Here is a 26,450-nt window from a genome sequence, read left to right as displayed (position 1 = left end):
CAAAGAAGAAAATGCAACACAATAGAGCAAAGAATGTCTTTTCAACAAATGGTACTAGAACAACTAGACATCTGCATGCATATAAAAAAATGAATCTAGACTCAGATCTTTACACCCACCATGAAAAAGAATTCAAAATGGATCACAGACTTAAATGTAAAATGCAAAACTATAAAATTTCTAGAAAACAACATAGAGAAATCTAGATGACCTTGGATATAGCAATGATTTTTTAATTACAAGATCAAGGACATGATCTGTGACAAATAACTGACTGCTAATAAAATTAAAAAACTTCAACTCTACAAATGACAATGTTAAGAGAATTAGAAAACAAGCCACAGACTGAGAGAAAATATTAGCAGAAGATACATCTAATAAAGGACTGCTATCCAAAGTATACAAATAATTCTTAAAACTCCACAATAACAAAAAAAAATAAGCCAAAGACCTTAACAGAAACCTCATCAAAGAGATAAAATATACAGATGGCAAATAAACATTTGAAAATATGTATATCATATGTCACCAGGGAAATGCAAATGAAAACAAACCTGCACTACAACTGCATACCTATTAGAATGGCCCAAATCCAGAACACTAACAACACCAAATGCTAGTAAGGATGTGGAGTAACAGGAACTCTCATTCATTGCTGGTAGGAATGCAAAATGGCACAGCAACTTAGAAGATAGTTTGGAAGTTTCTTACAAAACTAAACAGACCCTTATATGATCTAGCATTTATATACTTTGATAACTACCCAAAGGAGGGAAAAATTATGTCTTCATAAGAGCCTGCACACAGATGTTTATAGAAGTTTTGTTCATAATTGCCAAAACTTGGAAGTAACCAAGATATCCTTTAGTAGGTGAATGTATAAAGAATATATGGCACATACAGATAATGGAATATTATTAAGAGCTAAAAATAAATGAGCTCTCAAGCCATGGAAAGATATAGAGGAACATTAAATGCATATTACTAAGTAAAAGAAGCCAATGAGTAAAGGCTACATACTGTAAAATTCCAGCTATATGACACTTGGAAAAGGCAAAACTATGGAGACACTAAAAAGATTGGTGATTGCCAAGAGTTGGGAGGAGAGATGGATAGGTGGAACACAAAGGACTTTAAAGGTAGTGAAAATACTCTGTATGATACCATAATGATGGATATATGCCATTATACATTTGTGCAAACCCATAGTAAGTACAACACCAAGAGTGAACCACAATGAAAAGTATGGATTTTGGATGATAATGATGTTTCAATGTAGGTTAATCAATTGTAGTAAATATTCACTCTGGCAGTGGCTACTGATAATGGGGTATGCATGTGGGGGCAGGAGGTACATCGTAAATTTCTGTACTTTCCTCTCAATTTTGCTGTGAACCCAAAAACAGCTGAAAACTTCCCTAATCTGGGGAAAGAAACAGACATCCAGATCCACGAGGCACAGAGAATTCCCATCAAAATCAACAAAAGCAGGCCAACACCAAGACATACTGTAATTAAATTTGAAAAACATAGTGATAAAAACAAAATCCTAAAAGCATGAAGATAAAATAAGTCCTTCACTTACAAAGAAGGAACCATAAATCTAGCTGCAGATTTCTCAAAAGAAATTTGGCAGGCCAGAAAGGAGTGGCATGATACATTTAAAATGCTGAATGGGAAAAATCTGCAACAAAGAATACTCTATCCATCAAGGCTACCATTCAGAACACAAGGAGAGATGAAGAGTTTCCCAGATTAAAAAAAAAAAAAAAAAAACTAGAGGAGTTTGTGATCTCCTAAACCAGCCCTGCAGGGTATATTAAAGGGGACTTTTTGAATGCAAAAGAGAAAAACAAAAATGGCAAAGACAAGAAAGGATCAGAGAATATCTCCACAAACAATGACAAAACAAGTAATACGATGGCACTAAGTACATATCTATCAATAACTACTCTGAATATAAAAAGACTAAATGCTCCAATAAAATGACACAGGGTGTCATATTGGATTAAAAAAAAAAAAGACCCATCTATATGGTGCCTACAAGAGACTCATTTTAAACCTAAAACACCTGTAGATTGAAAGTGAGGGGATGGAGAACCATTCATCATGCTAATGGATATCAAAATAAAGCTGGAGTAGCAACACTTATATAGGACAAACTTGACTTTAAAGCAAAGACTGTAACAAAAAACAAAGAAGGGCACCATATCATAATAAAGGGGACAATCCAACAAGAAGATGTAACTATTGTAAATATTTATTCATTCGATATGAAAGCATCCAAATATATAAAACAATCAACAACAAACATAAACATAACTGATAATAATACAATACCAGTAGGAGTCTTTAACACCCCACTTATATCAATATATCATCTAAATATATAATCAACATGGAAACAATGGCTTTGAATTACACACTGGACAGACGGACTTAACAGATATACTCAGAATATTCCATCCTAAAAGACCAGAATATACATTCTTTTCAAGTACACATGGGACATTCTCCAGAATAGATCATGTATTAGGTCACAAATCAGGCCTCAACAAATACAAAAAGATTGAGATCATACTATGTATATTTTCTGGCAACAACACTGTGAAACTTGAAGTCAATCACAAGAAAAAAACTTGGAAAGACCATAAATACATGCAGGTTGAACAATATATTACTAAACAGTGAATGGGTCAACCAGGAAATCAAAGAAGACATAAAAACAATACACAAAAAAAAAATAAAAATGAGAACAAAATAGTCCAAAACCTTAGCGATGCAGCAAAAGCATTCCTAAAAGGAAAGTTAAGAGTAATATAGACCTACTTCAAGAAGAAAGAAAAATCTCAAATACATAACATATCCTTACAAGTAAAAGAGCCAGAAAAAGTATAAACAAAGCCTAAATCCAGCAGAAGAAAGAAATAATAAAGATTATAATATGTAATAAGTCTAATAAAATTATATATAATAAAAACATATAATTATGATAAAAGATTATAATTATAGTAAGATAGAAATAAATGATATAGATATTAAAAAATACAATAGATCAGTGAAGCCAGGAGGTGTTTCTTTGAAAATATCAATAATATTGATTGATAAACCTCTACCTAGACTTATAAAAAAGAAAAGAGAAAGGACCCAAATAAATAAAATCACAAATGACAGAGGATAAATAACAACCAACACCACAGAAATACAAACAATTATTAGAGAATCATATGAAAAACCATATGCCAAAATATTGAACAACCTGGAAAAAAAATGGATACATTCGTATAAACATAAACTACCAAAACTGAAACAGGAAGAAACAGAAAACTTGAACAGACTGATAAACAGGAAAGAAAATGAATCAGTCATTAAAAAAAAATCTCCCGACAAATGAAAGTCCAGGGCCAGATGGCTTCATAGGTGAACTCTACCAAAAATTTTATGAAGAGTTAATACCAATACTTCTCAAACTATTCTAAAAATAGAAAAGGAAGAAAAACTTACAAATTCGTTCTATGAGACAAGCATTGCCCTGATGCCAAAACCAGATAAAGACCCCACTAAAAAAGTGAACTATAATGTCTCTGATGAACACTGATGTGAAAATTCTCAATAAAATGCCAGCAAACTGAATCCTGTAGTATATTAAAAGAGTCATTCACTATGATCAAGTGGGATTTATTCCCAGGCTGCAAGGGATATACCACAAATGAAATCAATCTGATATACCACGTTAATAAAAAAACAAAAAGGATAAGAACCATATGATCTCTTCAATAGATGCAGAAAAAGCATTTGACAAAGTACAATATACATTCATGATAAAAATCCTCAATAAAGTAGGGATAGAGGGAGCATGCCTTAACATAACAAAGATTATACACAAAAAAAAACCCCACAGCTAATATCATCCTCAATGGAGAAAAACTGACAGTTTTTCCCTTAAGGTCAAGGGAATGTCGACTCTTACCACTGTTATTTAACATTGTACTTGAAGTCCTAGTCTCAGCAATTAGACAACAAAAAGAAATAAAAGGCATCCAAATTGACAAGGAAGAAGTAAAACTTTCACTATCCACAGAACACATGATATTCTATGTAGAAAACCACAAAATTGCTAGAACTGATATAGGAATTCACTAAAGTCAAAAGATACATAATCAACATCCAGAAATCTGTTGCACTGCCATACACCAATAATGAATCAGAAGAAAGACAAATTAAGGAACCTATCCCATTTATAATTGCACCAAAAATAATAATATACCCAGGAATAAACCTAACCAAAGAGGTAAGAGATCTGTATTCTGAAAACTATAAAACACTTATGAAAGAAATTGAAGAGGACACAAAGAAATGGAAAGATTTTCCATGCATATGGATTGACAGAACAAATACTGTTAAACTGTCTATACTACCCAAAGCAATCTACACATTTAATGCAATCTCTATCAAAATACCAACAGCATTTTTCACAGAGATAGAACAAACAATCCTAAAATTTGTATGGAACCATAAAAGACCCTGAATAGCCAAAGCAACTTTGAAAAAAAAAAAAAAAAAAAAAAAAAGCAAAGCTGGAGGCATCACAATCTCAGACTTCAAGTTGTATTACAAAACTGTACTGCTCAAAACAGTATAGTGCTGTCATAAAAAAAGACACACAGATCAATAGAACAGAATATAAAACATAGAAATGAACCCAGAAATATGTGGTCAATTAATCATCAACAAAGCAGGGAAGATGATCTAATAGGAAAAAGACAATCTCTTCCACAAATGGTCTTGGGAAAACTGGACAGCAACATGCAAAAGAATGAAAGTGGGGTTGTCTGGGTGACTCAGTCAGTTAAACATCAAACTGTTGATTTGGGCTCAGGTCATTATCTCATAGTTGGTGAGATCAAGCCCCACATTGGGCTCTGTGCTGACAGCATGGAGCCTGCTTGAGATTCTCTATCCCCCTCTCTCTCTGTCCCTCCCTTGCTCATACTCTCCCCCTCTCTCAAAATAAATAAGCATTAAAAAAGAAGAATGAAACTGGACCACTTCATTACACCATACACAAAAAACAAATTCAAAATGGATTAAAGACCTAAGTGTGAGACCTGAAACCATAAAAATCCTAGAAGATAACAGAAGCAGTGACCTATCTGATATCAGTCATAACGACTTGTTTCTAGATATGTCTCCTGAGGCATGGGAAACAAGAGCAAAAATTAACCATTGGGACTACATCAAAATAAAAAGCTTCTGCATAGTGAAGGAAATTATCAATAAAACTAAACAACTTTGGAATGGGAGAAGATATTTGCAAGTAACATATCTGATAAGAGGTTAGTATCCAAAATCTATTAAGAATTTATCAAACCCAACACCCCAAAATTGAATAATCCAATTAAAAATGAGCAGTAGACATGAATAGATATTTTTCAAAGAATACATACAGTTGGCCAACAGACACATGAAAAGATGCTCAACATCACTCACCATCAGAGAAATACAAATAAAAAGTACACTGAGATACCACCTCACATTTCTCAGAATGGCTACAATCAGAAACACAAGGGGCGCCTGGGTGGCGCATTCGGCTAAGCATCCGACTTCAGCCAGGTCACGATCTCGCGGTCCGTGAGTTCGAGCCCCGCGTCGGGCTCTGGGCTGATGGCTCAGAGCCTGGAGCCTGTTTCTGATTCTGTGTCTCCCTCTCTCTGCCCCTCCCCCATTCATGCTCTGTCTCTCTCTGTCCCAAAAATAAATAAACGTTGAAAAAAAAAATCAGAAACACAAGAAATAACAAGTGTTACTGAGGATGTGGAAAAAAAGGAACCCTCATGCACTGTTGGTGGGAATGCAAACTGGTGCAGCCATTCTGGAAAACAGTATGGAGATTTCTCAAAAAGTCAAAAATATATCTACTCCATAATCCAGCAAATTAACTACTAGGTATTTATCCAAAGAATACAAAAATACTAATTCAAAGGCATACATGCGCCCTGAAGTTTATAGCAACATTATCTATAATAGCAAAATATGAAACAGCCCAAATGTCCATATACATACACATACCACAGCTTCTTTATCTATTCATCAGTACATGGACATTTGGGCTGTTTCATATTTTACTATTATAGATAATTCTGTATATATATATATAGATAATATACATATATGGTGAAATCTTGCCATTTGCAATGATAAGGATGGGGCTATAAAGTATTTTGCTAAGCAAAATAAGTCAGTCAGAGAAAGCCAAATACCATGTAATTTCACCCATGTGCAGAATTTAAGAAACAGAACAAATGATCATAGGGGTAAAAATGAGAGGGGCAAACCAAAAAACAGACTCTTAACAAAAGGGAACAAACTGCTGTTCACCAGAGGGGAGGAGAGTGGGAGGATGGGTGAAATAGATGATGGAGATTAAGGAGTGCACTTGTGATGAACACTGAGTGTTTTATGTAAGTGTTGAATCACTATATTGCACACCTGAAATTAATATTACACTGTATATTAACTAACCGGAATTTAAATCAAAACAAGTAAATGATTTACCTTAATCTTCTAAAAGCATTTATAAGCAGAAGTGGAAGAATGATAGCATAGAGATACAAGTGATCACAAGCTGAAGTCCATGTTAAAAGAGTTATGGAAGGAATAAAAAAGGGTGTAAAAAAATGTTCTGAGTCCAAAATCAGAGTAGGCAGAGTAAGCAAGTCAGTTATAAAACTGTGAGTGAGAATGGAGAGTGGTAAGAAAAGAGCTATTCTCTGCACTCTGTTCTTCTTGCTGTATATCTTCTCCCTGGGTTATTTCAACCACTACTTTGAATCCAATTTCCATTTTTCAATACTATATCTCCAGCCCTGATGTCTCTCCTAGTACTAGACTCATATATCTAACTGCTTGTGGGGTATCTCTATTAGGATGTCTGACGGGTATCTCAATATCAAGATGTCCACAGGTGATCCCCCTTCCAAACAGCTTCTCTTTTATTCTCCATCTAAGTCTACAGCATCACTATCTCCTTAGTTCCCTGTAGCAGAAACCTGGGAACTACCCTACTCATTTTCTCATCCCTGTCCCTGACATTCCTATAAATTCTATCAACCAAATAGCTCTCTACACTTTTGTCTCCATTCTAACTTCTACTACCTTAGTTTACATATTGAATTACTGTGGCATCCCCCTAATGGGTCTTCCTGACTCCAGTATCACCCCTCTCTCCTTGCCATTTCAATTTCTATATTATCTCCCAAATGATCTTTCTACAGAAGTCACTCTAGAACAAGCCAAAACATGAACCCTTCCCATTTATTAGTCCCAAGACTAACAAATAAAATACCCAAATTGAAATGGAGAAAAAGGTAACAGTTTAAAAAGAAAGCTAAAACAGTGGGATTTAACTACCTCTGGGATTTAACTACCTTCTTAAGTAATATATTAATGCCTGATACATTATTTTTTTCTCACTATCTGACACAAGACACTTAGAGAAGAAATGTTATCTATTTCAATGTAGGTCATAGAACAAAATGTAATTCTCATATAATAAATAATGAATTTCTAATTTTTCAAATGGAAAAATAAATGAAAACCCAATATGAGTGTATCTCTGCATGTCCACTTCCTTCACTGCATAAATAATGGCAGAAAAGAGAATAAGGAGAGTTAATTTAGACAGGTATACTAGGGTAAGAATATAATATTACCCCAAAGAGTTGGTCACAGGAAGCCATCAAATATTTTGAAGCTTGAAAGTAGCATGGTCATAGGAAAGACTGGGAATTAGAAAGAGATTAGAGAATTTATTCATGAGACTATGTGGGCATTCTCTGAATGGGAATGGATGTTAAAAGAAGATTCTGAGATAGTAGCAACAAGACTTGGTACCAATTTCCTATGTTATTAAAGGCAAGTGGTATTGATGATTTTGAGGTTTCTATAGTGAACACAAGAATATAGGAGAATATGAACACAGGAATATAGGAGAATCAACTCTCAGGGGAAAGGGTGAACATTTGGATTTTGGATATATTCGCGATATGCAGGAAATATGAGTTTAGACCAGGAGTTGGCAAACTACAGGCCAAATCCTGCCGGCTACCTATTTTTATGCATAAGTTTTATTGGAATATGGCCATGCTTATTTCTTCAAGTATTTCTTATGACTGCTTTTATGCTGTAAGTATTTGGGACAGAGGTCCTTTGCCTACAATGCCTCAAATAATTATTACTTGGCCCTTTACATAAACAATTTTCTGACCGTCATATTCCAATTCAGGAGATTCTAGAATAGGAGATACAACAGCTTCCTGGCGAGGAGGCTTTTTTTCTTGTTCTAGAATATTCCACTTCTAAGAGGGGAGGGGCTCCTGATGTGGGACAAACCATTTTAGTGGGGTTGGAGAGTGGGGGGTGAAATTTTTTTACTTGATCACAAGTGTTTCAAATTCTCAGTTCTGTCTTTTCTGATCACTCCTGTTTCCTCCCCACTTCAAGGACTTGCAACATTGTAGCGGGTTCCCTTATGTCCTGGGGCAGATGGAGGGCCTTCCTTGTGCATTCCCTCCCACCCCTACTATCTCTCGAAGTTGGAACAGTCCCACGGTAAAAGCCTCTAGGGTTTGCTTAGAGACTTCCTTTCCTTGGAGCCCCTGGAGGGAAAGAGGTGCGCTTTCTCGCTTTCTCTTTAGGTTCTGTAGGCAGGCATGGGAGGTCTGTACCTCCTCTAATCCTAGCTAGGGAAGTAAGACCTGGTGAGAAGTGTACTATGGCAAGGCAAGCCAGTCAGTGGTCTTTATGAGGGTCTCAGGAGGGTTGGGCGGAGCAATCAAAAGAGAAGCTACAGAGGGGGGAGGGGAGGGCTAAAGGGGGGAAAGGATTAAAGGGGAGAGGAGGGTGCAACTGGTTGATTTATCCCCGCAGGGCCAGACAAGCCCCTAAAGCCCTCAGCCATCATGGCCTTGAAACCCGAAGACTCCAGTGGTGGGTTCCAGCACGGCAACGTGGTGGCTTTCATCAATGAGAAGATGGCCGGGCACACGAAAGGCCCCGAGTTCTACCTCGAAAATATATCTCAGTCCTGGGAGGAAGTGGAGAACAAGCTCAAGGCCATCCTGGAGGACAGCGCAGTGTCCAGTGAGGCCAAAGACGCCTGTGCCTGGAGCAGCCTGGCCCTAGGTGTGCGCTTTGCCCGCAGGCAGGGCCAGTTACATGGGCACAGGGTGCACTGGCTGCAGGACTTCGCCAAACTGCATAAGTCCACTGCAGAGACCTTGGCCTCAGACCTAAAGGAGCTCACAGCACAGCAGGAGATAGAGCGCAGGGAGGCAGCCTTCCGTCTGCAGCAGACACAGGCAAACTTGGCGGAGATACGGAAGGAAAGGGACCTCCTGAGGTGGAAGCTTCTGCGGGCTGTAAGATTGCCTCAACTTGGTCCCTGCCCCCTCTCCTGGCCCTATCTCCTTGCCCCACTCCCTCACCACCCCCAGAATGGGTCTCAACCCTGCCTACTTCTCTGCAGGAGCTGGAGTCTTCGCGGGAGCGGGTGCAGGTTGCAGAGGAGCCAGGCTTGGCCACTGCCAGTGACGCTGGGACAGAAGGAGCAGGTGAGGAGGAAGAGGCGGGGGCTGCCACTACTTATGCTACTGCTGCTGGTGCCACAGGAAGAGGAAGAAGACAGAAAGGTGAAGAAGAGACAGAGGCCACAAAGAACCTTGGTGGAGGCCTTGTGCATGTTCTTGGAGCTGAGCAGAAAAATTATACCTCTGGTGGGCAGAGGGAGGGAGATGTCAGGTCAGTGGATACAGCCATGCTTTATTTCTCTGGGACGATGAAGCCCGGGACCACAGCCACACCCTCACCCCTGCCTGTCCAGCTCCCTGCCTCATTCACATACTCCTATGCCTGCCCCTTTTCCCCCTTCCCACCTGCGCCCACACCAACCCCACCAGCAATAATGTTCACCCCAGGAGCTCCATCTCAGATATCTCCCCACCGGAGGCCCTCTGATGTTAACTTGTGGTCTGATGTGGGGTCCCAGGGAACACGCCCTCAAGAATCCCAAAGAGACAACGATCTCCTTCAGCAGAGAAGAGCTCCCATATTTCGCAGACCCGGGGATTGGGACTGCCCTTGGTGTAAAGCTGTGAATTTTTCACGGAGGGAAATTTGTTTCCGCTGTGGAAGGGGAATCTGGCTGCAAAACCCCCAGTGAATTCAGAAATGTGAAATAGAACGGAAACATATCCCAATGGGAAATCAATTTTCAGAGGGAGGGGGAGAGATGTGGGAGGGTTTGGGAAGAATGGGGAGAAAAGGAGGGTGGGTGGATGGGGCAAGGGGGTTATGAGAAAGGTGGAAAAGTGGGGTGGGTATGGAGTGGTGGCTGGGGAGGGTGTAGATTAGGTGGTTGGGGGGATAAAACATAGACTTATTTTGATGACCCCCTTTGTGTTCCAGAGCATTAGCATTCCACACCCCAGAAGCACTGTAGCTTCTGTTAGTATGTGTCTCCATTCCCCACCCTAGTACCTGGTGGACCTGAGCAGCCATGTTTGTGACAACCCACCCCTCTTCCCACCTAGGCTGTATATGATTGGAGGAGTGGACATCTGACCCATCCTTAACAACACAGGTTCTTACACTAGAGAACCTGAATAGAGAGGCAGATTCCATAGTCCCATAGTCAGGATGGTGTTGGGCAAGGAAGCAGTGGGTTATTTGGAGTTGGGGCCAAGGTCAGAGTCACAGACACTGAGGCCACAGCTGAGGCCTGACCCTGGCTGTGGGGGAGCAGAACTGTGTGCTTTATAGAGGCCGAGTGTCTTTTAGAGGATGCCAGCATGAGTTCCCAAGGAGCAGACAAGCACAGAGAAGCAAAGGAGTTGATCCTGCAAACCCAGAGATGGAGACAGTGGTGGCCTGACCACTTTTCCACTTCCTGCAATTGTGTTGCATGAAAATCCACTCTACAGAGATCCCCTTTTCTTTAATTTAACTTGAATGGGTTCCTTCTCTGGACAACCAGATTATTTCCGAGTCAGAAAATGATACCAGAAGAGCAGGGCATCAAAGAAAATGTTGGAACTGACTGGGGAGGTGCATCAGGTAGTGGGGATTCCTGAATCCCATGAGTCTCCAAGAATAAACTGGACAGGAATCTTGTTCATGTTCTGAACAAGTTATATCACAAGAAACAATCAAAACAGGCCTAGGGTTAACTACTTGCTTATGACACAACAGAGATTTCCTGCTCCAAGGGAATCTCAGGACTGCGTGAATACTTTTTTTTAAGTTTATAGTGCAAGTGGGGGAAGGGTAGAGGTGGGGGTGGAGAGAGGAAAATCCCAAAAAGGGTCCGCACTGCCAGTAAAGTGCCCAATGTGGGGCTCGAACCCACAAACCGAGAGATCATGACCTGAGCTGAAACCGAGAGTCAGACTCAACTGACTGAGCACCCAAGCGCCCCAGGGCTGCATATAGAGGATGCCAGCATGAACTGCAAGCAAGGACTTCTACCTATGGCTGTTCAGCCCCATGACAGAAGAATCCTCCCCAGTACCCAGTGGGCAGAACTGGGTATAGTCACATGCCACTACCAAGGAGGTGAGTCAGCAGCTGATAGTGCCCAGAGGGTTTATTGGTTTAGACCACTGACCAAAGTATGCTGCCATCCTGAGGGATTCTCTTCCCCAGCTCATCACCAGGTTAACAGTGGGAGAAGAATCTGGCTACAAAGCCCTCAGTGAATTCAGAGTGTGGAATAGAACATAGCCCAACCAAGAAAGGGGGAGGGTGATGGTTGTCTGTGTCTCCCCCTCTTATGATTATAAGCTGCATTGAGCAGGGTTAAATGTATGGTTTAGCCCACAGGTGGAAAGATGTTAAGGAGTCATACCTGGACCAGACTGAGACAACTGGAGGAAGCTTGGATGTTACCTGGGGACTGGGGACCTAGAAACTGAGGTTGTCATGGGCCTGGGACATCTCTGCAGCATCTGGGTGTGACTTTGAGTTGTCTCATTTGGGAACAGATACAGATAATCATTTTCAAGATTTGGGGCCAGATCCCTAGCTAGTTATTAAAGGGCCTATACTTGTTAGAAATGTCTTCAGACTTTCACCACCTCAGTACTCTTGATACTTTGGGCTGGATACTTACATGTTTCAGGGAATTGTGCTGTGCATTTAGGTTGTTTGGCAGAATCCCTAGCCTCTACACACTTGGTAACAATAGCACCCACCCCTCCGTTGTGACAACTAAAAATGTGACAGCTAATAATGTAACATGTCCACTGGAGGGCAAAATCACCCTTAGTTGGGAACCATTAAGGCAATAAGGTCCTTAGGACTAGTCAGAATAGGGGGAAGAGAGTTGCAAGAAGAGCATGCTCAGCAATGCCCAGGGCTGCAGGGAATGCCCTAAGGAGGTAAAAAGTATTCACTTGGTCTGGTGTTCACTTTTTATTTTTAAGCAAATATGGGTGGAGGAGGGGCAGAAAACAAACCAGGGATTTAGGTGGGAAGGGAAGATGTGCAGTCAGTGAGGGAAGCTCATCAAGGATTCCTGGATGTGAAGAGAAGGAGTGAGATAGGATACCCAGCTGAGAGATACAAAGTTCTTTTGAATTTGGGAGAAACTTGAACCATGGGGAAGGAAACAGCTAAAGAAACCTTGAAGACACAAGAAATATGAAAAGAAGGAGATAGACCCTGTATACTGCTTTGGAGGCATGTCCATTGTACTATTAAATAAATAAAATATGAAGGCCAATTTTTGCGTGTGAACCAAAACCCCCAAGGTTCCATAAGTGTGCATAAGTATGATATGCATATTATAGGTTTATGTGAGCTTTATGTTATACACTGATGTTTGAAAAAGCATAGAAAATGTCTGGAAAAACTTTTTTTTTTCTTTTCAGAAATAAAATGAAGTAGAATGGGGCAAGGGGATAGAGGGTTTCTACTTTATATACTTCTGTGTTGTGAAAATAAAATTATTAAATGTTCACAAATAAAATAAAAGGAAGTAAATTTGCTGGCATGAGGTGGTTTGGAAAGGCCACCTCTTCCTTTGGGATAGGAGAAGAGAGCAGACACTGATATGTGTGGCAAAAAGAAGGGAAATGAAGAGGTTCCCCTTGTGTGTCCCTTAGACAGCATCCCCTTGTGTGTCCCTTCACCCAAGAGTGAGGATGGAAGGTCTGGGTGGGGGTGGAGGCTTCTGGGCATTGGTATATTTAAGGAATAACTCATGGTGAGAGGTGGAGAATGGGATAGCGTAAAGGATCACCAAGCTGCACAGAAGATCCAATTAAGATAGGACCCAAATGAAAGAAAACCAAAGGGGAGGACAATGAGAGAACCTAGGAGGGCCGCTGGAAAGGAAGGTGACTAGTTCTAGGAGGAGCACCAGACACAAATCTCTGGTGTTACAACTTGTTTTCATAACTTATTTTTTTCAAGAAAAGAGTCAGTTTGTTTGGATTTGGGGTGTATGATTGGTAGGATTTAAGAAAGATACTGGCATTTTCATGATTTAATGAATTACATCCATTTTAAAGGTTTTTTTTCCTAAGTCGAGAAGAACTTAATAAATTAAAATTAATCCCATTTTTATCACTAAATATCTTCAACAAACCCAACAGAGGTGACTGTACTTGGCCTTTGAGCCTTTGGGCTAGCATGCTTAGTGATATGGGTAGCTAAGAAGTAAGACAGCTTTAAAAATGATGGTGCTGGAAGAAAGACCCAGCTCTAATAGGGAAGGGAATGAAAATTATGCAGGTGCCAATGTCTTGGTGAAAAACAGTGATTTTTCCTCTGTAAAAATGGTAATGATGCTCTCTGAGATGGTAACAAGCAAAATAGTGAAAGGGAATGACCAGGGAAGGTACCTTTGACCTTCTTTCTAATGACCTATCCACACTCTGGGAGGTCAAGCTTGTCTACACCTTTCTCTAAAATAATGGAAAATAAAAATAACTCAAGTCATATTTTATTTAGAAACAACAGTTTTTCCCAACTAAATATATATTGTCTTACTGGTAAAGAGTATGTTCTGGTCTGTAAATAAGAAGGTGCAGATTAGTGTTAACCTGGGTCTTGTGTTAATGAGATCAAGGTGATGCGGAATTCCACATTGCTCTCCTATTTAGCTTTTCTCTGTTTCATAGCCATAGATCTAGGCTGTACCTACCAAATTTCAACCACTATCTTGCCAAGGTGGATCACTTTTCACAGTGGTTAAAGAGTGGGGATGGTTCCACGTGAATTCATCCCCATCCCTGAGAAAACAAGTTGGAGTGCACATTCTGATTGACAGAGTTGAGATCAGCAGCATCTCCTTTTGTTAATAAGGGGAGTCATAAAAAATCATAAATTTGCCCCCCTTTAAACATACGCTTTCTCCATGGAAACATCATCTCCTAAAAAATGCATTGTTATATGCCTGCAAGTCAAGGCACTTGTTGGTTGTATCTTTTAACTTCTAAGAATCGGTCAGTGTCTTAGTCTCTTAAAGTCTTATAGTCCAAAAATATATCTGAAACCACCATAGAGCAAGGATTAGTTATTGTTAGTTTTGTATTCAGTAAAAAGGCTTTGATAAACCCAGATTCCAGCCAAATTGACCTCCCTGTTTTTCCCTGTGCACAGACCATGTTTTACTGCCTCCTTGCCCTTGAATACTGTTCCATCTGCCTGGGAAGGCCTCCACTATTGCCACCTGTTTAGATCCTCAAGAACTATCTCAAACACCCCTGATTTTATAAGTCAAAATCTATTTTTCCTTAATCTCAACTATCATTTTACCTCTATCTTTCTTTTAAAAAATAAGTTTATTTACATTGACAGAGAGGGAAAGACAGAATCCCAAGCAGTCTCCATGTGGAGCTTGACTTGGGGCTTGATCCCATAAACTGTGAGATCATGACCTGAGTTGAAATCAAGAGTTGGAGACTTAACTGACTGAGCCACCCAGTTGACCAATATCTCTATCTTTTTTATATCACACTTTTCACTTTCTTTTATGTGTGATGGAATAAAAAACATTGTTAGTATTGGCAGCTTTCCTCTGCTCCCTCTCCTCTAAAGATAAAATTCTTTTTGGCTGCATAGGTCTTTCCAAATCCAGCAACTTCTGTGGAGATTTTTGGTTTGCCATATAAGTTCCTGAGACTTAACTGTGCATAACAGGTGTATTAGAAAGAAAAAGCTGAAAAATTGCAAGGAAGAGTGCTAGTTTGATTAAGTAACATTGGACGGAGAAGCAAGAGCTTTATACAAAGAAAAAACAAGTTCTCCCAACAAACAAAAGTCCAGGTCCAGATGGCTTCACAGGGGAATTCTACCAAACAGTTCAAGAAAATTAGAACGTTAATACCTATTCTCAAACTATTCCAAAACAGAGATGGAAGGAAAACTTCCAAATTCATTCTATGAGGCCAAAATTCCTTGATTCCCAAATCAAATACCTCAGTAAAAAGGAGAATTATAGGCCAATATCTTGATGAACATGGATGCAAAAATTCTCAATAAGATACTAGCAAATTGAATCCAACAGTACATGAAAAGAATTATTCACCATGATCAAGTGGGATTTATTCCTGAGCCTCAAGAGTGGTTCAACTCTCAAATCAATCAATGTGATAGACCACATTCATAAAAGAAAGGATAAGAACCATATGATCCTTTCAATGGATGAATAAAAAGCATTTGACAAAGTATAGCATCCGTTCTTGATAAAAAACCCTCAACAAAATACGGATAATATCAGGGAATATACCTCAACATCATATAAGCCATAAACAAAAACCTACAGCTAATATGCTTAATGGGCAAAAACAGAGATTTTCCTCTATGGTCAGGAACAAGGCAGGGATGTCCACTCTCACCACTTGTATTTTTTAAATTTTTTATATTAAATATAATTTATTGTCAAATTGGTTTCTATACAACACCCAGTGCTCATAGCATTGAGGTGCCCTCCTCAATGCCCATCACCCACTTTCCCCTCTCCCACACCCCCCATCAACCCTCAGTTTGTTCTCAGTATTTAAGAGTCTCTTATGGTTTGCATCCCTCCCTCTCTGTAACTTTTTTTTTCCTCTTACCCTCCCCAATGGTCTTCTGTTAAGTTCCTCAGGATCCATATATGAGTGAAAACATATTCACCACTGGTATTTAACATACTACTGTAAGTCTTAGACTCAGCAAGCAGACAACAAAAAGAAATAAAAGGCACCCAAATCGGCAAGAAGGAAAACTTTCACTATTCACAGATCACATGATACTCTATGTAGAAAACCTGAAAGACTGCACCAAAAAATTGCTAAAACTGATACACGAATTCAGTAAAGTGTCAGGATACAAAATCAACATACAAAAATCTTTGGCATTTCTATACACCAATAATGAATTAGCAGAAAGAGAAATCAAGGAACCAATCCCATCGACCATTATACCAAAAATAATAAGATACCTAGGAATAAACCCAACCAAAGAGGCAAAAGACCTGTACTCTGAAAACTATAAAACACGTATGAAAGAAATTGAAAAAGACATAAATAAATAGAAAAATATTCCATGCTCATGGATTGGAAGAATAAATATGTTTAAAATCTATACAACCTAAAGTAATCCACACATTTAATGCAATCTCTATCAAAATACCACCAGTATTTTTCACAGAGCTAGAACAATTCTAAAATTTGTATGGAACCACAAAAGACACTCAATAGCCAAAATAATCTTGAAAAAGAAAAGCAAAGCCAGAGGCATCACAATTCTGGACTTCAACCTATATTACAATGCTGTCATAATCAAGACCATATGGTACTGGCACAAAAACAGACACATAGATCAATGGAACAGAATAGAAAACCCAGAAATGGATCCACAACTATATTATCAATTAATCTTTGACAAAGCAAGAGAATATCTAATGGAAAAAAAGACAGTCTCTTCAACAAATGATGTGGGAAAACTGGACAGCAAATGCAGAAGAATGAAATTGGACCACTTTCTTACACCATACACAAAAATAAACTCAAAATGGGTGAAATACCTAACTGTGAGACAGGAAACCATCAAAATCCTAGAGGAGAACACAGGGAGCCATCTCTTTGACCTCGGCCACAGCAACTTCTAACTAGACATGTCTCTAGAGGCAAGGAGAAAAAAAGCAAAAATAAACTATTGGGACTTCCTTGAGATCATAAGCTTCTGCGCAGCAAAGGAAACAATCAAAAAAGCTAAAAGGCAACCTACAGAATGAGAGAAGATATTTGCAAATGACATATTAGATAAAGGGTTAATATTCAAAATCTATAAAGAACCTATCAAACTCAATACCCAAAAAACAAATAATCCGGTTAAGGAATGGATGAAAACATGAATAGACATTTTGGCAAAGAAAACATTCAGATGGCTAATGGACACATGAAAATATGTTTAATATCACTGATCATCAGAGAAATACAAATCAAAACCACAATGAAATACCACCTCACAACTGTCAGAATGACTAAATTAACAACACGGGAAACAACAGATGTTGGCAAGGATGTGGAGAAAGGGGAACCCTCTTACACTGCTAATGGGACTGCAAACTAGTGTAGCCACTCTGGAAAACAGTGTGGAGGTTCCTCAAAAAGTTAAAAATAGGGGTGCCTGGGTAGTACAGTCAGTTAAGCATCCAACTTAGGCTCAAGTCATGCTCTCATGGTTCATGAGTTCAAGCCACATGTCGAGCTCTGTGCTGACAGCTCAGAGCCTGGAGCTTGCTTTGGATCCTGTGTCTCCATCTATCTCTCTGCTTCTCCCCTCCCCATGCCCTCTCTCTCTCTCTCTCTCTCAAAAATAAATAAACATTTAAAAAAGTTAAAAATAGAACTACTCTATGGCCCAGCAATTACACTACTAGGTATTTAACCAAAGGATACAAAAATACTGATTCAAAGGGGCACATGCACCCCGATATTTATAACAGCATTCCCAACAATAGCCAAACTATGGAAAGAGCCCAATGTCCATTGACTGATGAAGGGATAACAAAGACGTGGTATAAATATGTATTAGAATATTATTCAGCCACCAAAAAGAATGAAATCTTGCCATTTGCAACATCATGGATGGAGCTAATAGTGTATTATGCTGAACAAAATAAATCAGTCAGAGAAAGACAAATACCATATAATATCACTCATATGTTGAATTTAAGAAACAAAACAGATGAACATAAGGGAATGGGGAAAAAAAGGGAGGGAGGCAACCCATAAAAGACTCTTTTTTAAGTTTATTTGTTTATTTTGGGAAAGAGAGAGAGAAGTACAAGGGGGGAGCAGAGAGGGAGAGGGAGAGGGAGAGGGAGAGGGAGAGGGAGAGAGAGAGAGAGAGAGATTCCAAGCAGGATCTGCACTGTCAGCACAGAGCCTGATACAGGGCTCTAACTCATGAACCATGAGATCATGATCTGAACTGAAATCAAGCTTAACGAACTGAGCTTAACTGACTGAGCCACCCAGGCGCCCCAAGAGACTTTTAACCACAGAAAACAAACTGAGGGTTGCTGGAGTGGAGATGGGTAGAGAATGGGCCAAATGGATGATGGATATTAAGTAGGGTAATTGTTGTGATGAACACTGGGTGTTATATGTAAGTGATGAATCACTAAATTCTACTGAAACCAATATTACACTATATGTGAACTAACTAGAATTTAAATAAAAATTTGAAACAAAAAATAAATGAAAAGGAAAAAACAAGTGATAGAAGATGAAAAAGGAAAAAAAAGTGGGAAAACTTGCAGAAGATACATTCCAGAGTGAATTTTTTAGTTGATAATGAGCAGTGTTTAGAGACTTTTCTGGGTAGCTATAGTATGTATAAGATATTGAGCATGAAAGCAATATAGAAAACTGATTTTAAAGGTTGCTGGGCATTACAAATTGGCTTCCCCTTGATGCTTTTCAAAGGACTACAGTAAATACCTAAAGATTAAACCTTTTAAGATTGTTTACTTGCTGGACTATTTCCTAGGATACAATTATATGCTGAACCACATAGAATCTTGTCTTATATTTGAGTTTTACTTGTTTGATTATAATTTGTATACATGTCCTAATTCCTGTTTTAATCTGTTGGAAGGCAGGAGGCCTGCCATTCACTTTTGCTTTTTTTGGTACCTTTCACAGAATAGATGCTCAATAAATATTTGTTTAAGGACTGATAGATACCTAAGATCTGAAATTATATCTGCTAAAAAGTATCCCTTTTATTAAAAACCAAAATAAAACTGTGGTTAGGAAAGAATGTGCTTTCATTTTTCTACCAGTATGCAATATTTTACCTTTAGGATGAACGGAGGGAACCAGTTTTATGTTCTTGAAAAACATAATATGTTTTTGAACAAGAACATATGCAATATGTTCTTGAAAAACATAACCCTTGCATTCAGGACACCTAATTATATTCATTCTAGCACTTTCTCATATATTGATGTATATGCTTCTTTAACTGATTCATCATGAATCTTCTATATTGGAATTTGGGAAGCCAGAGTATAAACAGACAAAAAGAAAGTCAGCTAAGAATATACGTCCACCAAAGTTCCTCCATCTCTTATTTTTTGGTAGAATACAGCTTTTGGGATGCCTGGGTGTCTCAGTCAATTAAGTGTCCAACTGTTGGTTTCAGCTCAGGTCATGATCTCATGATTCGTGGGATCGAGCCCCATGTTGGGCTCTACGCTGACAGCACGGAGCCTGTTTGGGATTCTCTCTCTCCCTCTCTCTCTCTCTCTCTCTCTGCCCATCCCCTGATTGCTTTTGCTCTCTTTCTCCTTTCTCTTTCTCTCTCTCAAAATAAATATAAACTTTAAAAAATAAAACTTTTAAGCATGTCTACATAATGTTTTGAAACATAAATGATCACAAAGGGTTCCAAACTCTTTAAGACAAGTAGTCTGGTTTTATCTCTGGAAATGTCTGCTTTAACTTGATCCTCACTTATCATGAACTAAGAAGCTCTATTTCACTGTCCTCTCTTGTCCATATTTAATCAATAGACTCATTCTCATCACCATATATTTTATACAGTGGAAACTCAAAATAGAATCTCAGAAATTTATACAGGCAGGAATTAAACATATCTCATTTGTTGTAATATACAGATATTGATACCTATGAAGAACAGTAAAAATGGGTAATAAAAGAAAATACAGTAAAAAAAAATCTAATTATGTGTATGAGCTACACAGACGTGGGTCCAAGTCTCAACTCTACCATTTAATAGCCATGTATTACTGGGCAAGTTCTTTAACCTCTATGAATATCAGTGTTACCATCTTCAATAATATGACCTACCTCATAGTGTTACTGACATAGTTTTTGCCATATAGTAAGGGCTGAAAAATCAGAGCTAATAGTAATAGTGGTATCAGTACCAAAAACAGAAATAAGAGATAATGTGTTGAGCATTTACTCTATGTCAGCTTTGGTGCTAAGTGCTTGTCAGTATTCCCTGAGGTAGACACTTCAACTCCTCTTCAACTGTTCTCTCTCTCAGTTAAGAGCACCATGATTCACTCAGTTGCTTAAGTCAGAAACATAAGAGGCATCCTTTATTCAACTATTTCTCTCATTTCTCACAGCCAGTGCATCAGTATGTCCTGTCAGCTCATCTTTCAATACATATCTTGGATCCATTAACTTCTCCCTATCTCCTTAGCTACCACCCCAATCCAAGATTACCATTGCATATCTCCCCCTCAAATGACATAATTGCTTCCCAACTTGGTCTCCTTGCTTGTCTGTCTCCCCACAGTCCAATCTCACTGGGACAGTCACAGTGATCTTTTAAAAATAGAAATCTGATCATCTTATTCCCCAGCTTAAAACAAACAGACAAAATATAACACTCTCCATTTGCCTCGGATTACTAATAAAAATCAACTTATTCTGGCCCACAATATGCAACAGGATCTGACCTCTGCCTGCCTCTCCAACCCCATCCAATACCATTTCCCCTCAGCTCACTGTGCTCCACCCGCAATGGCCTTTTTTAGTTTTCTTGAATACAACTAGTCTGTTCCTGTTTCATGACCTTTGCACTTGTTGTTCACTGACTGGCACACTATTCCCATAGATCTTCACAAGGTTGGTTCCTTCCTGCCATGCAGGTCTCGGCTTTAAGTCTCTTTCTCTTGGAAGCCCTTGTTGATCACTCAACTAAAAATGGCCTTCCAGTCACTCTTGTAATATGACCCTTTTTATTCTCATCATAAGTATTACCCAAAATAGCCTTGTAAATGTATGTGTATGTTTCCCCCACTCTAGAAGTTAAGTTCCAGGAGAGTAAGAACTTTATTTTTTTTATTAAATAATCTCTATGCCCAACATGAGGCTTGAACTCATGACCTGGAGATCAAGAATTGCATGCTCCACCAACCAAGCCAGACAGGCACCCCAAAGGAGAGTAGGAACTTTAATCTGTCTCATTCAATGCTATATGCCAAATACATAATGCAATTGTTCAAAATATCTTAAGCTGAATAAACAAATTTTCATTTTACAGGTGAGGAAATCAAGGCACAGGTCATATAACTAAAATATACCATTACTCCCTAGGTTAATGTTGGAGTCAAAACCTAGTAGTTCAGAATTTGTAAACTTTGAGTCCACTGGTTGAAACTGAGTAGGGTTTCTTGGGAGGGGAGCCTAGAAATTTTAAATATGCAAAATTTAAAAAAATATGCAAAATAAAAAATTTAAATTTTAAATTTAGGAAATTGCATATAAAAATTCAGATTTGAGGATTTTTTCAAAAAATCAGAAGATACAGCAATATTTGTCTTATATTTCTATATGGTAACAATAATTTGGATATCATGTGGCTGCCTGACTTTAACTGAGACATAGCTCATTGATTCATTCAATAATCACTTGCTGAGCACTTACTATGTGCCATACACTATAGTCCCTTGAGCTATATCAAGGAGCAAAAAAGACAAATATCTCTGTCCTTAATAAGCTTACATCATAGCTTAAGGAGACAGAAAATTAATAGCAAATATGATAGGTAAATTATATATATATATATATATATATATATATATATATATATAAAGTTAATAATTGCTATGTAAAAAGAAAAATCAGAGCAAGGTAAAAAATATCAGGAGTATGAGGATGGTAACTAAGTGGAAGAGAATATTAAGATTATATATAAATAAAATATTCAAGGAAGATGCACTGATGAGGTTAAAATAGAAGAATCTGTACAATGGAAAGAAATGAGGGAGTTAGTCATGTAGCTCTAGGAGAATAAAGTATTCCAGACAGAGGTAACAGTTAGTGCAAAGACCCTAAAGCTGGAGTATACCTGCCTGAGAGTATACCTGTTTGAGAAACAGTAAGGTCAGAGTGCCTTGTAAGCCCTAGAAAGGTCTTGAATTTACTTCCAAATGAAATGGTGTACCATTGGAAGGTCCTAGGTAGAACACAAACATATGTGACTACTGGTATTAAGAAAGATTGAAGAGAGTCATGTAGAAAAGCAGAGAAACCAATTAGAAGTTATTGAAACAACAGAGGTAAGAGATGGTGGCTTGAACCAGACTGGTAGCAGTGGTATGGAAGGCACAGTCTATGTAATCCCCAAAGTTTGAGTGAGTTAAGAGTCTGTGGGATAATATATTGACCAATGGGATATAGGAGCTGAGAAAGAAATTCTCTATTTCTCCTCCTGGATCAACTATCATGAAACAATCTCCTTTTTCCCCTGCCTCACTACCTTTTTCCTTCACTCCTATGTTGCTAACACACAATAGTTTTTGCTTCAGGTTTTATTTTCTAGGAATCCATGGTAAGACAGGAAGAAGATCAGAAGTTCATTTTGGGACATACTGGTCTTAACACCAAGTGAATATGCTGAAAATTCTACTGGATAAAAGATTCTGTATTTTATGCCATATTTCACTCATATGTGGAATATAGGAAACAAAACAGAAGAACAAATGGGATGGGAAAAAATGAGAGAGAGAAGCAAACCATAAGAAACCAATAGAGAACAAACTGAGGGTTTATGGAGGGAGGTGGGCAGGGGATGGGCTAAATGGGTGATGGGAATTAAGGAGGGTACTTATTGGAATGAGCACTGGGTGTTATATGTAAGTGATGAATTACTAAATTCTACTCCTGAAACCAGTATTATACTATATGTTCACTAATTAGAATTTAAATAATAATTTGGAAGAAAAACAAAACAAACAAACAAAGATTCTGTAGTTTAGGAGAGAGATATGGGCTGGAAGGTATATGTGTTGGAGTTATCAGTGTACAGATGGTAGATAAAACTGTGAGAGATAAAACTGTGAGACTGTATAAACAAATCATGGATGGAGTAAGTATGGATAGACATGGAAAAGAAAACTAGGACCAAGCACCAAGGTCCCCTAACATTAAGAGGTCAGGGGGACTATAAGGAACCAGCAAAGGAAATTAAGAAAGGGTAATTGACAGAGTACAGGGAAAAGTAGGATAGTGTGGTTCTCTGGAAGTCAGGTTAAAGAACATATGTCAAAAATAAGGGGGTGATCAATTCTGCCAAATGTACTTATTAAGTAAAAGTAGGAGTGAAAATTGACCTGGCCACTGGATTTAGCATCACTGAGGTCACTGGAGACTGAAAAGAGCAATTTTGGTGCAGTAGCGAAAACAAAATTCTAACTGGAATGGGTTTAATAGAGAATCAGTGGAGAGGAGCTCAAGATCCTAAGTGCAGATGGCAGGGCTTTTTTTCTTTGCTTTTTGTTTTGTTTTGTTTTTTTGTTTTTAATAAGTATTTTGCTGCAAATGTAAGCAAGGAGTGGGCAGTGGCTGGCAGGAGAAGTGGAGTTGACACTTTTTTAGATGGCATAAATATTGTCCTATGTGTATGTTGATGGAAATGATCCAGTAGAAATAGGAAATTCCATGATACAGGAGAGTGGGAGAAATGCTCAGGTGATTTCCTTGAGTAGGCAAATAAAGATTGAATCTAGTGCAGAAGTGATGTGTTTGGCCTTACATAGCAGCAAGACCAGTCCATCAATGATAACAGACTTGAAGGCAGAGTATGCAGATACAGATGCCAGTCAGTGGGTGAATATAGTGGAAGTTCTCTCCTAATTGCTTCAGTTTTTTTTTTTTTCAGTAAAATGGGAAGCGAGGGAACATGTTTAACGTTTGAGGAGAACAATGTAAAATACTCATCTAGGAGGATGAAAGACTGAATAGACTAGGAATACACAGTAATACTACTTGGCAGTATTAAGCAGTGCTATGGTTTCACAAGTGAGTAAGATTAAGGGATAAAGAGTCAAAGAAATCAAGAGGGTATATATGGGAGTGATTATAATGACTGATTATGAAACTTAAACTATGATAGGTGGAAAGAGAGCAAAGGACAGTGAAAAAATTGTAGCATCACTGAGGGGCAGCTCTGGGGGAGGATCAATAGGTTACTGGAATTGAGGTACAGAAATGGTGAGCTAGAGGTAGTGGCAATTTTAGAAACATGAAAATGAGATTACTGAGGAAATTGATATAGTCTTCAACACCCTAAAATGTTTCAGATGGCCTGCCACAATTATTACATTATCTACCTTCTTGGCCCCTGAAGAGATTTTGAATGTGCAACTCCTGCAACAAATTAAAACCTTGATAGGAGCAAAATAATATCTGTATCTATATCTATATCTATATCTATATCTATATCTATATCTATATCTATATCTATATCTATATCTATCTATATAGGAATAACAGCATTCTAGCTCATTCATGACTATTTGAAATCAATTCTTATTTTATGATTATCAAATACAACCCATTAATTCTTAAAAAGCATGCAATCTGTTAACCAACTATACTGTAAACATCTGCTCCCCTCAAATACACAAACTGAATGGAATTCAAATTACATAGGTACTGTACAATAAAATGGCTAATATTTCTGAGTATTACATAGATAATATACAGCAGTATGGTTATATTACTAAATATTAGAGCATATCTAACTTTTAATGAGATGAAAGTAAATTACAATTGCCACTACTTTGCTATTTATGTTACCTGTAATTTTATAAACAAGCAGATTATCAACTTTTAGAGGCTGAATTAATTAATCTTTTCACGTTATATATGTGTTCCAATATGCATACTTGCTACAAAAAATAAGCTAAACCAGGGACTCCCGGGGGACTCAGAGGGAAGATGGAGGCGTAGGAGGACGCTGGGCTCACCGCGCGTCCTGCTGATCACTTAGATTCCACCTACACCTGCCTAAATAACCCAGAAAACCGCCAGAGGATTAGCACAACGGAGTCGCCGGAGCCAAGCGCAGACGAGAGGCCCACGGAAGAGGGTAGGAAGGGCGGCGAGGCGGTGCGGGCTCCACGGACTGGCAGGAGGGAGCCTGGGCGGAGGGGCAGCTCACCAGCCAAGCAGAGCCCCCAAGTCTGGCTTGCAAAAGCGGAGGGGCCTGACAGACTGTGTTCCGACAGCAAGCACGACTTAGCCTCTGGGAGGTCATAAGTTAACAGCTCTGCTCAGAAAGCGGGAAGGCTGGAGGACAAAGGGAGGGAGAGCTGCTGAGCCCCCTGACGACAGAGCTCAGTTTGGTGGGGAACAAAGGCGCTCGCCAGCGCCATCTCCCCCGCCCATGCCCCAGCCAAAATCCCAAAGAGAACCAGTTCCTGCCAGGGAACTTGCTCCCTCTGCGCAAACACCCAACTCTGCGCTTCTGCGGAGCCAAACCTCCGGCAGCGGATCTGACTCCCTCCTGCTGCCACAGGGCCCCTCCTGAAGTGGACCACCTAAGGAGAAGCGAGCTAAGCCTGCCCCTCCTGCCCCTGTGCACCTTGCCTACCCACCCCAGCTAATACACCAGATCCCCAGCATCACAAGCCTGGCAGTGTGCAAGTAGCCCAGACGGGCCACACCACCCCACAGTGAATCCCGCCCCTAGGAGAGGGGAAGAGAAGGCACACACCAGTCTGACTGTGGCCCCAGCGGTGGGCTGGGGGCAGACATCACGTCTGAATGCGGCCCCGCCCACCAACTCCAGTTATACACCACAGCACAGGGAAAGTGCCCTGCAGGTCCTCACCATGCCAGGGACTATCCAAAATGACCAAGCGGAAGAATTCCCCTCAGAAGAATCTCCAGGAAATAACAACAGCTAATGAGCGGATCAAAAAGGATTTAAATAATATAACAGAAAGTGAATTTAGAATAATACTCATAAAATTAATCACTGGGCTTGAAAACAGTATAGAGGACAGCAGAGAATCTCTTGCTACAGAGATCAAGGGACTAAGGAACAGTCACGAGGAGCTGAAAAACACTTTAAACGAAATGCAAAACAAAATGGAAACCACCACAGCTCGGCTTGAAGAGGCAGAG

General features: G+C 39.1%; 2 protein-coding genes across 5 annotated transcripts in view; one reads left to right on the top strand and one right to left on the bottom strand.

Annotated features, from left to right (window-relative positions):
- The window catches only part of IL1RAPL2 (interleukin 1 receptor accessory protein like 2), a 1,211,101-nt gene that overhangs the window by 551,381 nt on the left and 633,270 nt on the right, over positions 1-26,450 (bottom strand). The gene's annotated exons all lie outside the window — the stretch shown is intronic.
- Positions 8,632-12,778, top strand: TEX13A (testis expressed 13A). Of its 2 annotated transcripts, XR_006593312.1 has the most exons (4): positions 8,632-8,671; positions 8,929-9,419; positions 9,527-11,610; positions 11,871-12,778. XR_006593312.1 is itself a non-coding variant. In XM_019824122.3 (3 exons), the coding sequence occupies exons 2-3, from the start codon at positions 8,961-8,963 to the stop codon at positions 10,217-10,219; spliced, it is 1,152 nt and encodes a 383-aa protein (XP_019679681.1). In that variant the 5' UTR covers positions 8,632-8,671; positions 8,929-8,960; the 3' UTR covers positions 10,220-12,778. The 2 variants fall into 2 exon arrangements, 1 of the variants encoding a protein (XP_019679681.1); XM_019824122.3 differs by having other exon boundaries at positions 9,527-12,778.

The sequence above is a fragment of the Felis catus genome, chromosome X, assembly GCF_018350175.1.
Source record: "Felis catus isolate Fca126 chromosome X, F.catus_Fca126_mat1.0, whole genome shotgun sequence".
NCBI classification, from domain to species: domain Eukaryota; kingdom Metazoa; phylum Chordata; class Mammalia; order Carnivora; family Felidae; genus Felis; species Felis catus.
This window is presented reverse-complemented; position numbering and strand designations above follow the sequence as displayed.

Excerpts from the sequence above, each read along its gene's own strand:
- TEX13A (XM_019824122.3), top strand. The coding sequence starts at position 8,961 with ATGGCCTTGAAACCCGAAGACTCCAGTGGTGGGTTCCAGCACGGCAAC. Across the intron at positions 9,420-9,526 it reads GGTGGAAGCTTCTGCGGGCT|GAGCTGGAGTCTTCGCGGGA; the intron begins GTAAGATTGCCT and ends ACTTCTCTGCAG.